This window comes from Papilio xuthus, unplaced genomic scaffold (assembly GCF_000836235.2).
Source record: "Papilio xuthus unplaced genomic scaffold, Pxut_1.1 DF827756.1, whole genome shotgun sequence".
In the NCBI taxonomy this organism is placed as follows: Eukaryota; Metazoa; Arthropoda; class Insecta; order Lepidoptera; family Papilionidae; genus Papilio; species Papilio xuthus.
In genome coordinates, this window is record NW_013530893.1 from 2,809,013 (window position 1) to 2,820,162 (window position 11,150).

At 32.8% G+C, this 11,150-nt stretch overlaps 2 protein-coding genes across 2 annotated transcripts; one reads left to right on the top strand and one right to left on the bottom strand.

Moving 5' to 3' along the window:
- The first annotated feature begins 427 nt into the window (after positions 1 to 427).
- On the top strand, positions 428 to 3,360 carry LOC106116191 (uncharacterized). Its single transcript, XM_013309945.1, has 3 exons — positions 428 to 632; positions 1,521 to 1,771; positions 2,992 to 3,360. Exons 2-3 carry the CDS (start codon positions 1,580 to 1,582, stop codon positions 3,166 to 3,168), a joined length of 369 nt encoding a protein of 122 aa, XP_013165399.1. The 5' UTR covers positions 428 to 632; positions 1,521 to 1,579; the 3' UTR covers positions 3,169 to 3,360.
- Positions 3,361 to 6,055: 2,695 nt separating this feature from the next.
- On the bottom strand, positions 6,056 to 9,953 carry Tfb4 (transcription factor B4). Its single transcript, XM_013309946.1, has 9 exons — positions 9,762 to 9,953; positions 9,500 to 9,680; positions 9,224 to 9,322; positions 8,809 to 8,905; positions 8,302 to 8,418; positions 7,817 to 7,945; positions 6,970 to 7,105; positions 6,420 to 6,456; positions 6,056 to 6,133 (listed from the first exon to the last, which is right to left on the bottom strand). The coding sequence occupies exons 1-9, from the start codon at positions 9,787 to 9,789 to the stop codon at positions 6,070 to 6,072; spliced, it is 888 nt and encodes a 295-aa protein (XP_013165400.1). The 5' UTR covers positions 9,790 to 9,953; the 3' UTR covers positions 6,056 to 6,069.
- Positions 9,954 to 11,150: the final 1,197 nt, after the last annotated feature.

The following is an 11,150-nucleotide window of genomic DNA, read 5'->3' on the forward strand; positions in this document are numbered from 1 at the left end:
CCTCGCCTAGTCCAATTGTCATTCTCATCCATTCCTTACAAGAAAATTCAGATGTTTCGGTAATTAAAATCTATGTTTTTAACATAACGATGCTTTAAAACTGGCTGAAGGTTTTTATTATTTATAAATTTTTGAAAACTTGATAAGCGAGAGTCCAGGGTACTGCGATGTTTGTCTCGCTTATGAAGGTTTCTCTCTAACCAGTGTTTCTCGCTTACAAAGATCGCCCGTCAGGATAGGACATTGACTCTCGCATAGGTTTCTCTTATCCAGGTTCAAATGTATACAGAATTGCCAAAAAAATGGCAATTTTATTAACATCATTATGATTATCATTAGTCTATCAATATATCAGTTTTATATCTTATCAATATGATAGGTTATTACGAAGTGCTGTAATATATTTCAGTGCAAGTTCTGACTTAATGTGAACCGTGACTTGTCTCTTATTAATTCAAAGATAATGAAAGGGATGGCAATATGATTTTATACAAAATCTACAGTCAGAAACTTTAAGATCTTATCAAATGCAAGACTTGCAACTTATCATTGTTGAGAAGTGTAATTAATACGTCGCGAGTGTTTGTGCGTTACGGTCTAAAGTGCTTGAAATCAGTGAGTGTTAACAAAAGGTATTAGACTAATTTATTTTACGTTTGAAATAAATAGAATTATCTTTATTTTTATAAATGCGAAAGTTTAGATAGATTTGTTATCAAGTAACTACAAAGCGACTGAAAGGATGGATGATCGCATAAGCTAACCGTGGGTTTTTATAACCAAAATCTCTGTTTAAAATATATTGTTATCTCTGTCAGATGATTATATGGATGACGATTTTGGTCTCTGAAAAACACGGTTGCTAAGAAATATTTATTATTATTTTAATTGCGCGCGGACGAAAATGTTTCGAATTTTGATAATCACTCGAAAAATGTGTGGTCATGTTTCAAAGTGTTGTTTTAATTCATATCTGTTTAAATAATCAAGATCAGTTAACAATAATTATTAAATAAGTAGGTTTTAAAATCAATTAAGGTTTGTATGTCGTGTAACATAACTTTACTGCCGCGACGCTTGCTTTGACCGCTACTCCGTCCATGTAGAATTAAAAAAAAAACTAAATTAGTAGTCTATTTTCTTCTAGACTATGTTCTATATCTATGCCAAATTTCAGCGAGATCTTAAGAGTTCTGGAGATACGTAAGAAACATCAATTGAACCATCTAAACTTTTGCATTTACAACACACACGGACCTAGATAAGCGAGAAACCTCTATAAGCGAGAGCCTAGTCCCGTCGGATGTACTTCGTAAGCGAGAAACTCTGATTAGCGAGAAATCTTTGTAAGCTTAAAGCAAATTATTGAGGAGCCTTATCCAGGTTTGACTGTGTTAGTAAGAAGTAATATATAGCTGCCTTTGTTGGGATAACAAGATTTAATATTAGACGTGTTATGGAAGACGAAACGAACTGTTAAGTCCTATACAATAATCGATAAAAATGAATTCACTTTTTAGGAAGCAACTAGCAAATACAATGCAAAAATATATCCGATAACTGTTGCATTGGAAGAAAAATGGCGAAGTTCATTAAATCTTTCTTTCAAACACCATCTGACAAGAGGAGGAACTCTCAATATGGTAACGAAGATGATGGTACATTAACGCCACCTCTCGGCGGAAGACGGAAGCTCTCTATATCGAGGTCGGGTAGAATGAAACAGAGTAACAAGAAGAGACATTCTATATCTTTAGATATGTACGGCGAGGTAAGTAAATGATTTTAACGAAACATAGAACAAGGCTATCGAGAGTTATTTTGTATCAAGTGCTTTTACTCGATAGGATTATTTTTAATAAACACTACAAAATTGTAGGCTCAGTGTGAATCTCTGTTTGTGTATATATTTTGTATCCTTATACATGTCAAAATAACTTTCTATCTTATAGAGATTGTGTCTATAAGTTGTTTGTCTGTAATACGCAATTTTACTGAACACAACTTTTTATTTATTTATTAAAATACACCAATTGCATGTTCAAGAAGTACTAGAAAAATTATACTAGACAAACAATATAAGAACATACGGACAACAGGCGTACACGCCACTCACAAGAAAAATGAGTTTATATAGTACAAAATAACTACCAACTATGATAAAAACCATAGCTATAAAATTATACTCGTATATAAAAAAAATCTATTGTTTAAAAATGTAACCATTTAAATTAAAACGAAATCTATTTTGTTTATGGTGGCCAAAAATTGCCTTAGTCTTTGAAATTGTCACCACAACAATGTTTATGGTTTTGTAAATCAATAAATGCATTTATAAGTTTAATTAAATTTATAACACGCATAGAAACAATAAAACTGCATTAATTTTAAAGCGCACTAAACATTTATCAATTCATGCCGCCGATTGATAAACAATGCAATTTGCACATAATAATTATCTTCTTCAGTATATAATGTTAATAATCTTGATAACTAAATAAATATACAATAAGATTGTGTCAAGTTGATGGCCAACATATGTGTTTGAATCATTAGTAAAGCGATAAATTTATACCCCTTTTTAACGTAATTACGCTTACTAATAAACGTGAAATTTGACACAGTTATTTGTCTGTTGGGAATCGGAGCTTTACTATAAAATATTAGACAATCTTTCAAATACATTTTAGCTTAAGCATACGTCAACCTTTTTATACCGTAAATAAATTAACCAGCGTGGATTTTTTTGACAAATCATGGCTAATTAAAACATTATCGTAGGCTTTCGAAATGAGTTCTTGACATACCGAAAGTAGTGTGGTGATACATATTTATGGTTAAACCACTTTGTCCATACTATACTTGAACGGCGAATGAAAAGGGATGACAAATTTCTTTACTATGGGCTATTTGAATTTATCCGACATAAAGTATCAAATCTCATAAAAAAAAATATTCTTTACGCCAGATGAGTGTATCTTTTTTTTTTAGAATCTCCAGTCGACAGAAAAGACAAAGGCGGTGGAATACCACGTCAATAAGCCAGTGAATCAATCAGTCAAAAATGATCTCAAACAAGAAGACAAAATTGAAAGGCGACACAGTATGGAAGTGAGGACACCTGAGGAAGAAATCGATATAGCATTCAATGTCATTGATAAAACATAAGATATGACAAGTACGTTTGTATAGTCCGACAAACATATCTGGCCCGGTGTATTAAATAGGCGCTCTGTAACAACTCAAAAAAACTGCAACAACAGACTGTAGCTATCTTATCTCCTGTGTCATTTTCCATGTCCATAGATTCGCGAGAAAATGAATTATTATAAACAGATTAATACACGGAATATCCCAGAGGAAAAACGACGACGCGGTTCACCCGGCAAATTCATGTCCCGGAAGGGCAACAAGTGGCGATCCGTGGTCTCTGCCTACCCTTCTGGAATATAGGCTTGAGTTTTGTGTTATTAATATTAGGTTAACCGGTATCAGTGTGAAGCGCGAGCTACCGCGAAAAACTCAGAATAAAAACTCAACTTGAAGTAATCCCGATTCGAAACTAGTCGGTGCCGGAATGAAAATTTAGCCGTAAATTTTCCATATTAACGAACAAACCGCGATAACGCCATTTCATCGGGCCAGACATATTTGTTACACTAATGTTGTCAAGTTAGTTTTTATTTAGTGTAGATATAGAGATTAGATCTATCTTGTTTTACCCATGATTTTTTTAATAAAATCTTGCGCGTTTACCAATTTTATATGTTCTACAACTTAAAGACTATACTATCTCATTTTATATTGAGATTTAAGATATAGTTGGACAAAGAACGTTTTAAAATTTGTATAAATAGAACTCTTATATAAATTGATGACTCCCACGTAAATTAATACTTTTAGTAACTGTAAACAGAAAGGGAGAAACTAATCGGTGCCGCCACCGGACGAATACGTGAGTGTTTAGCCGTTTTTATATAAGGTTATTATCTCACGAAAGTTTGAATAATTTAATAAATGTAAACAGTTTTGTTTTTTGTCAATAAACTGTATTTCATTTTATTTAAAAAAATGTATTGCTACATTCACAATATTTTATACCTTTTTAAAGCTCTTGGTAAAAAATATTATGTGTTTATTTGAGAGTAAAATATTTTTTTATATCCCCATTGTCTATTATCATTTTGCATATAGCGTAATTGAGTAATTGAGAGCGTCGGTGGTTCAGGGATCAAGCACTTGACTTGCAATCTGCAGCTCCTCGGTTCAAATACGCCATATACCATTGTGTTTTTCGATTTACGATTTTACATATGTACATTTATCCGACGTTCTTACGGTGAAGGAAACCATCGTGATGCAACCTGCACATATCTGAGAAGAAATTCAAAGATATGTGTGAAGTCAACCAACCCGCACTTGGCCAGCGTGGTTGACTATGGCCATTTTTTTTTCAGAGGGGAATGCTTTATGCATACTCCGCGCCCCGGGGGGGAACGCGGTAGTTATGTGGGATTCTCCTCCATAGCGGAGGCATACCCACTAAACCCCTCTGTTCCTCCAACGCATCGGGACGGGACCACGGGCACTCTTTCGCTCTCGTCCGCGGCCCGTGGTTGACTATGGCCTAATCACCCTTAACTTAGGGTAGGCTCCGAGCCCTTCGGTGGGGACGTATAATGAGCTGATGATGATATAGCGTAATTTATTGTAGTAAAGTTTGAAGGAAAATATACGATTATATACGTGGGAGTCATCGAAGTTTTAAGACAGGAAACCTTTCATAAAGAAGACAGAAAAAACTTTTATTTTTTGAGATAAAAATTGTTAGTTATAAAATGATTTGTGATGTAGTTATTAATTTATAGTTTTTAAGCTTAGTAGTTATGGTTTGGATTTTTCTAGTATATTGAGTGTAGTATTATATAAATAACATAGATGTAAGAAATTAAATATCTTCTTAAAAGTACTGTGTTTTTTATTTCCTGTAGCATGTTCGAAAGTTTTAAAAATCATTACAAAACGGATTTAAATCAATAATAAAAAGAAACTTCGATTATTCGATTTGATATTTAAGGTTGCATAAAAACGAATCTCAGATTATTAAAAAAGATAATAAATCGATAACTTATTTTCAGAAAACTATAATTGAACCGAAGCCGATAAATCAAATACGCAATGGATTAAAAAAAAAGATTAAATGATAACATCTAATCTTACTAACATTATAAATGCGATTGTTTGGATGGATGTTTGTTAGAATGTATCTCCAGTACGGTCGTATGGATCTTGATGAAATTTGGCATACATGTAGAAAATAGTCTGTAAGAACACGTAGGCTTCTTAATAAGTTTTTTTTTTAATATCAGGTAGAGTCGCGAGCTACAACTAGTAATTTTACAACTCTTTACTACCTGTACTCAGAATTGTTAAGTCAAGAATAATATACTCAATGTATTATTAATCTTCACAGTAGTATATATATATATATATATGTATATATATATATATATAATATGTGTGTGGTGAAATACCACGACCACACAGGAGAAGGCCTAATTTAGTTCTCTTTCCCTTCCCACCCTTTTTCTTATAAGATGGGAAGCGGAAGTGGACTTTCCGGATGAGAGGATGCATGGAAAGGGAAAATATTTTCCCTCGTGCATCCTCTCCTCCGTCGATTAAAGGTAGGCAACGCATTTGCAATTGCGTATATCTATGGGCAACAGTCACTTCGCTATTTCAGCGATTTCAGGTGACCGCTCACTCGAAAAACATTTTTGAGTGCTATTTTCTTTTTCAAGGAGAATAAAAGTGTGGTTGTCTCAGTGCTTCTTACTGGCGTTGGACGAAACTTTTTACCGACTGTGGTGCGTGGCCTGGAGTCTGACCCCGCGACGATGTACGGACTGACTGACGGTAATATCGACCATTTAAATAGCCAACCGCTCGGAATTCTCCGATATATATAACAGGTCAAAAAAAAACAAAGATTTGTTTATTAAAATAAAAATAATAAAATATAATTACTTAATCAATAATTTATTTACAAACCTATTAGAAATCTTTTCAGACTTTCATCTTCTTCTTTTTAGGCTTAATCGGTAGAGGTCCGCCAATTTTAAATACGGTACTGAAAAAAAAATATCGATTAAATATAACTCTAATATTATTGCTTAAAAAATACAGACTGGATAAGCGAGAAACCAGCGTTAGCGAGAAACCTCCATAAGCGAGAAAAATATCTCGCTCCCTTGGACTCTCGATTATCCAAATTAGCTTGTATTTTATTAAATTATAAAATTCGTATTTAAGTAAAGAAATCGACGTGTATGTTTAGTATCAATGTGTAAGCCTGTCTACCCCATTAGGCATGAGGCGTGTTAATATAATACATTTAAAAAGAACATGATACTTACTGACACGTTGTGCAGATTGGACTGAATTTGCAGAAAACTGAAATAAAGGCATTATTAAAAACAAACTATTATATAAAAAACATAGTTTGAAAATGTCTTCATCTGGATAACTAATATTCTAAAGAACTGCGATATTTTCTCGCCTATGTAGGTTTCTCTCTAACAGATTTTCTCGCTTATGGAGGTTGCCAGCCGGGACTGCAATTACTCGCTTATCAAGGTAAGAATATATAATATATTAAACAATCAATCGATAAATACTTTAGTATTTTGCTTGCCCTCATAGACAAAGTAACGTTTGATTAGTGAAATCTGATCAAAAAAATATAAAACTGACAATAACTTTTGATGTACCCCATATTATATACTTATTTCAATAGCTTTAAAAACATTTTGCTGATTCTACTACATATATAAACGAGCAAAACAAACGAGCTGCCACTGTAATTCGCCAAAACATCGAAGCGACATCCCCCACTGTTCCTCCATCAAATTCTCATCTTTTCCTTATAAGAAAAAGAGATTTGAGGCCAAAGTTATTCAAACTTACCACTTAAACAAACAGAGCAGACATATCCGATAGTCAGTAGTTCTCTATGGCAGAAGCAAGCTGCGCGATAGTCCACTCTACCTCTCCCAGGTAGTACTAGCTCGTTACGTTCTGATGCTTCAGGCAGGAATACCCACTACAATATACCAAATATACTGATAAAAAAAAAGCCAACACACTTCACTGTAATGCTTATTATGAATTTATCATTACAACTTTACACAAAACAGATACAAAAAGACACTACGATATATTAAATAAGAACTTTAAGAACACTTTCTTAGCTCATTGCAAAAACTCATTCTTGCTTATAATGAAAAAAAAAAAAAACAAAAGAATACTCGGTTTGATAAAAACATAAAAATCTCACAGTGCCAATATGTGCCAGTACTTTTTATTTTTTGGTGGCGCCATTTAAAGGAAAGACATTGAATCACGCTTGAACACATACCTAAATCTATATCTAATACCAACTGAACGCTCACATTATGTTTATCAAATTCCATACACATCGGCCATGATGCTATTTAATATTTTTATGGTTTTATTTGAGAAAAGTAGCTGTCACTTGTGACTCAGTCCTTACGATATTAATAAACTTAACTAGCCTATGTGTTCTTCCAATGTTCTACTATGTCAAATTTCAGCGAGATCCATTCAGCCGCTCTATAGATACTTTCTAACTAACATCCATCCATCCAAACATAAGTGGTTATGTAAACTAAAGGAAGCTAATGTGAAAGCTATTTTTAACATGTTTTAGTATAATAGATTTTTTTTCTGAGTTTTAGCGTATTTTGTTTCTCTATAGTTAAGAATATGGATTAGAGCAAAGTATAGTACTAACCAATAAGTATTGCAATAATCCTTCAAGTGAAGGCACTTTGAGGTACAAACCCCCCGTGATGTCACATCCTTGTTGTAACAGACTTAAGTGCTTATCAAGAGAACACACATCTATCAATACTTGTTGTTTCTGAAATAAAACAATATTAATTAATTAAAGAGAAAAAAATATTGTCTATGACACTTAACCCGTCAAAATAGACTCAGCTGTTCAGGCCAGCAGTAAAAACCCATAGACAATCGAACTTGGATAAACAAGAATCCAAGGGATTGCATTTAACTTATAGAGGTTTTTTACTAACCAGAGTTTCTCGCTTATGCATTGTCTATTGGACAATGACTCTCGCTTAGGGAGGTTTCTCGCTTATCCAGGTTTGATAAAACGTACTATCATCACATATCTTTATTTAAGTTCACAGTTTGTAATATGACTAGGTAAATTATTAACTGATGAAGTTCAATTTAATGGGTACAATGTTTTCTCACCTGTGCTGTAAAGAAGACATTCATGTAATTAATATACTGAGCAGCGGTGTCAGAACTTCCTGTTACTATCAGAATTCGACTACTCATTCGGAGACCAGGTGTTGCTTCACGACGCATCTGTAATACAATTGAATAATAACAGTAGTTTTAGACATTATTAGAATCATTTGGCGCGAATGGCGCGCTTTCGTTACAAAGTCAAGTGTCGGAATGAATAGTGAGGGAACATAAATGTTGAAATTTTAATAAGCGCCAATACACTGGCACAGTGTCTAATTTTCTTCCTAACAGTAGCAATAACAAGAAATCGAAGAAGGATGAAGAAGAAGAACCATGGTTGGGATCTGTCTGATCTTCCCTAACTGTGAGGAAATTCAAAGATTTGTGTGTAGTCAATGAACCCGCACAAGGCTAGCATGATTGACTAAGGCCTGCTCACAGGGTATCTGAGCCCCTCAGTGGTGATGTAGCGCTGATGATGAATGTATATGACAATAAAAGTATTACCCTAGATATGAAGCAAAGTGCCATAGCAAGAGCTCCGGCCAGTAAAGATTCTCCAGGTTTATCTTCTTGAGGTTGACTTTTTATTAAATTCACCAATCTGTAATAAAAGGTTAAACAATGAAATAAATCATTTAGATGTGGCTGGCATCCAGATTTTAAAAGGTCTCTAATTTTTACCTAACATTACAAAATTATATGGAAATGTAGTTTAACTAATTTTAAATGCAAATGTGTGGATGGAAAGATGTTTATAATAAGGTATCTCCAGAATGGCTTCATGGATCACTGAAATTTGGCATAGATGTAGAACATAGTCTGGAAAGATACATAGGCTTTTAATTATTTTTTTAAATTGTAAGCAAGAGTGGAACCATGTGCGCCAGCTATTATACTATAAATTTCCATGAAGGCTTACCTCATTTTAATAGTTTTCTCTACTAAAGTAAATAGTTCATATTGTCCATCTATCTGTCTTACATCCAGAGGTTTGCCTGGAGACGGGTAAAGATATTCACTGAAACAATAAGATATTTTTCATTTTTGTATACTTTACTTTAGTCTGAATCATTTGCACAATATAACAATAACAGTGTCTGGGAACTATGATATATTGGAAATTATCTTCCTAACACATTTTATGTTTAAAAACTAAAAATTGCCGTAAATAATTAGAAATTTTATACAAACTTACCTTTTATGAAAGTGACATCCTATAACGCCCAGTAAATTCCTAGATTTCTGCATCAAGTGCGAATTAGCAAATGCTATCACCGCATCTAAACACCCAGTTAAAACTTTCGGGTCTTCAGTGATATATCGTTGATTTGGATTAGTATCCACTATAATCACTAATAAACTGCTATCAGATGGACCTATAAATAAGGATAATTTAAGCATAATATTACAATAATATATATGAAATAAATACATTAAATAGGTTATGAGAAACTTACCGTCATCATCCTGCATTTTATCACCCATTTTGTCTCAAACAAATGTAAACTTGTTTTAGACACTTATTTTACGATATGAATATTTTAGAACTGAGTTAATTTGCACTATTGATGTTAACATCCAGTTTGTAAGACGTTGTTTCAGCAAATATTTTGGATTCGCGAGCTTGACGTTTGGCTGTTTTTGTTTGATTTTGAAAGTGACAGTAACGCTTTGCAGTGTTGCTATATAAAAAAAGAGAGTAATCAAGAAAAAAAAATAGAAATCTGCGAGTGTTTCAAATAAATGATAACTTAGTTAAGTCCATTAGGTTTTGTAATTTACGTATGAAATATGATAATATGGAATGATTCATATGTTTTTGTTAAAACCTTTAGTTTAGGTACTTTCTATGAACTGGAAGTAATCAAGAAGTTTAGTACTCTGTATTGTCAAAAATAAAATCAAAACAGGTTTTTATTTCAATTAATTTTAACGTTTCGTTAGCGTGAATGAATTTATCTTTATTTTAAATCAAACAGCCGTTCGTACTTCGTGGACAGATGTCATGATGATACTGATTCATATTTGTCAAGAAGTGAATGAAGCCCACTCTTGCCCACGCGACGCATTCCATACGATCGCGACAAGGGTAACTGAACAATGATTAATTAATTTATATTTTAAAATTGAAAGCAAACCAATGTCTCAAATAGATACTGTTACGCTTATATTTCCGTAGTTGTACTAGCTATCGATAGATGGCGTTAGCTGTAAGAATTAAGAAACTTATAACAGAATCTTAGCATAAATAGGTGAATTAATTAATTTGTTTGTAAATCGAAAAATTCTATTATAAGAATTCAACATAATAACTATGTTATAACAACTCTGAATAACACAAAAATATTTAATACCGAAATGTAACATCAAATTCACATTTTAAACGTTAAGTTTAAAGTATTAGGATCATTTGTATTTAACAACCGATAAAATCTATACAAAATATTTTGAGGCCGTAAAGTCAATTATACAGCCATAATTCCGGATATTTCAATTTTAAAAATACAGTAACGAAAAAAGTGGCTGGATCTTAATTTGAAAAAAAATGTAAGATGAGCAAAGGTGTGCATATTTAAATACATAGAGCACATATTAATTAGAACGTGAATAAATAAAACATCACTAATTTATCAGAGTATCAAAGTGCCGGCCCGCATTCATTTTTAATTTAAGGTAAAAACGTTTTAGTTACGTGCATAAAAAGTTTTAATTTTTAATAAGCACTAATTTTTATTATACAGGCCAAAATACGAATTTCAGTTTTTGATTTTATTGTCGGATTCAATATTTTAGCTATTCATATTATCTATGTAATCTGCAACCTTAGGTGTCATGGCGCCAAAAAA

Excerpts from the sequence above, each read along its gene's own strand:
- LOC106116191 (XM_013309945.1), top strand. The coding sequence starts at position 1,580 with ATGGCGAAGTTCATTAAATCTTTCTTTCAAACACCATCTGACAAGAGG. Across the intron at positions 1,772-2,991 it reads CTTTAGATATGTACGGCGAG|AATCTCCAGTCGACAGAAAA; the intron begins GTAAGTAAATGA and ends TTTTTTTTTTAG.
- Tfb4 (XM_013309946.1), bottom strand. The coding sequence starts at position 9,789 with ATGGGTGATAAAATGCAGGATGATGACG. Across the intron at positions 8,419-8,808 it reads CACTTTGCTTCATATCTAGG|ATGCGTCGTGAAGCAACACC; the intron begins GTAATACTTTTA and ends ATTGTATTACAG. Across the intron at positions 6,134-6,419 it reads CCAATCTGCACAACGTGTCA|TACCGTATTTAAAATTGGCG; the intron begins GTAAGTATCATG and ends TTTTTTTTTCAG.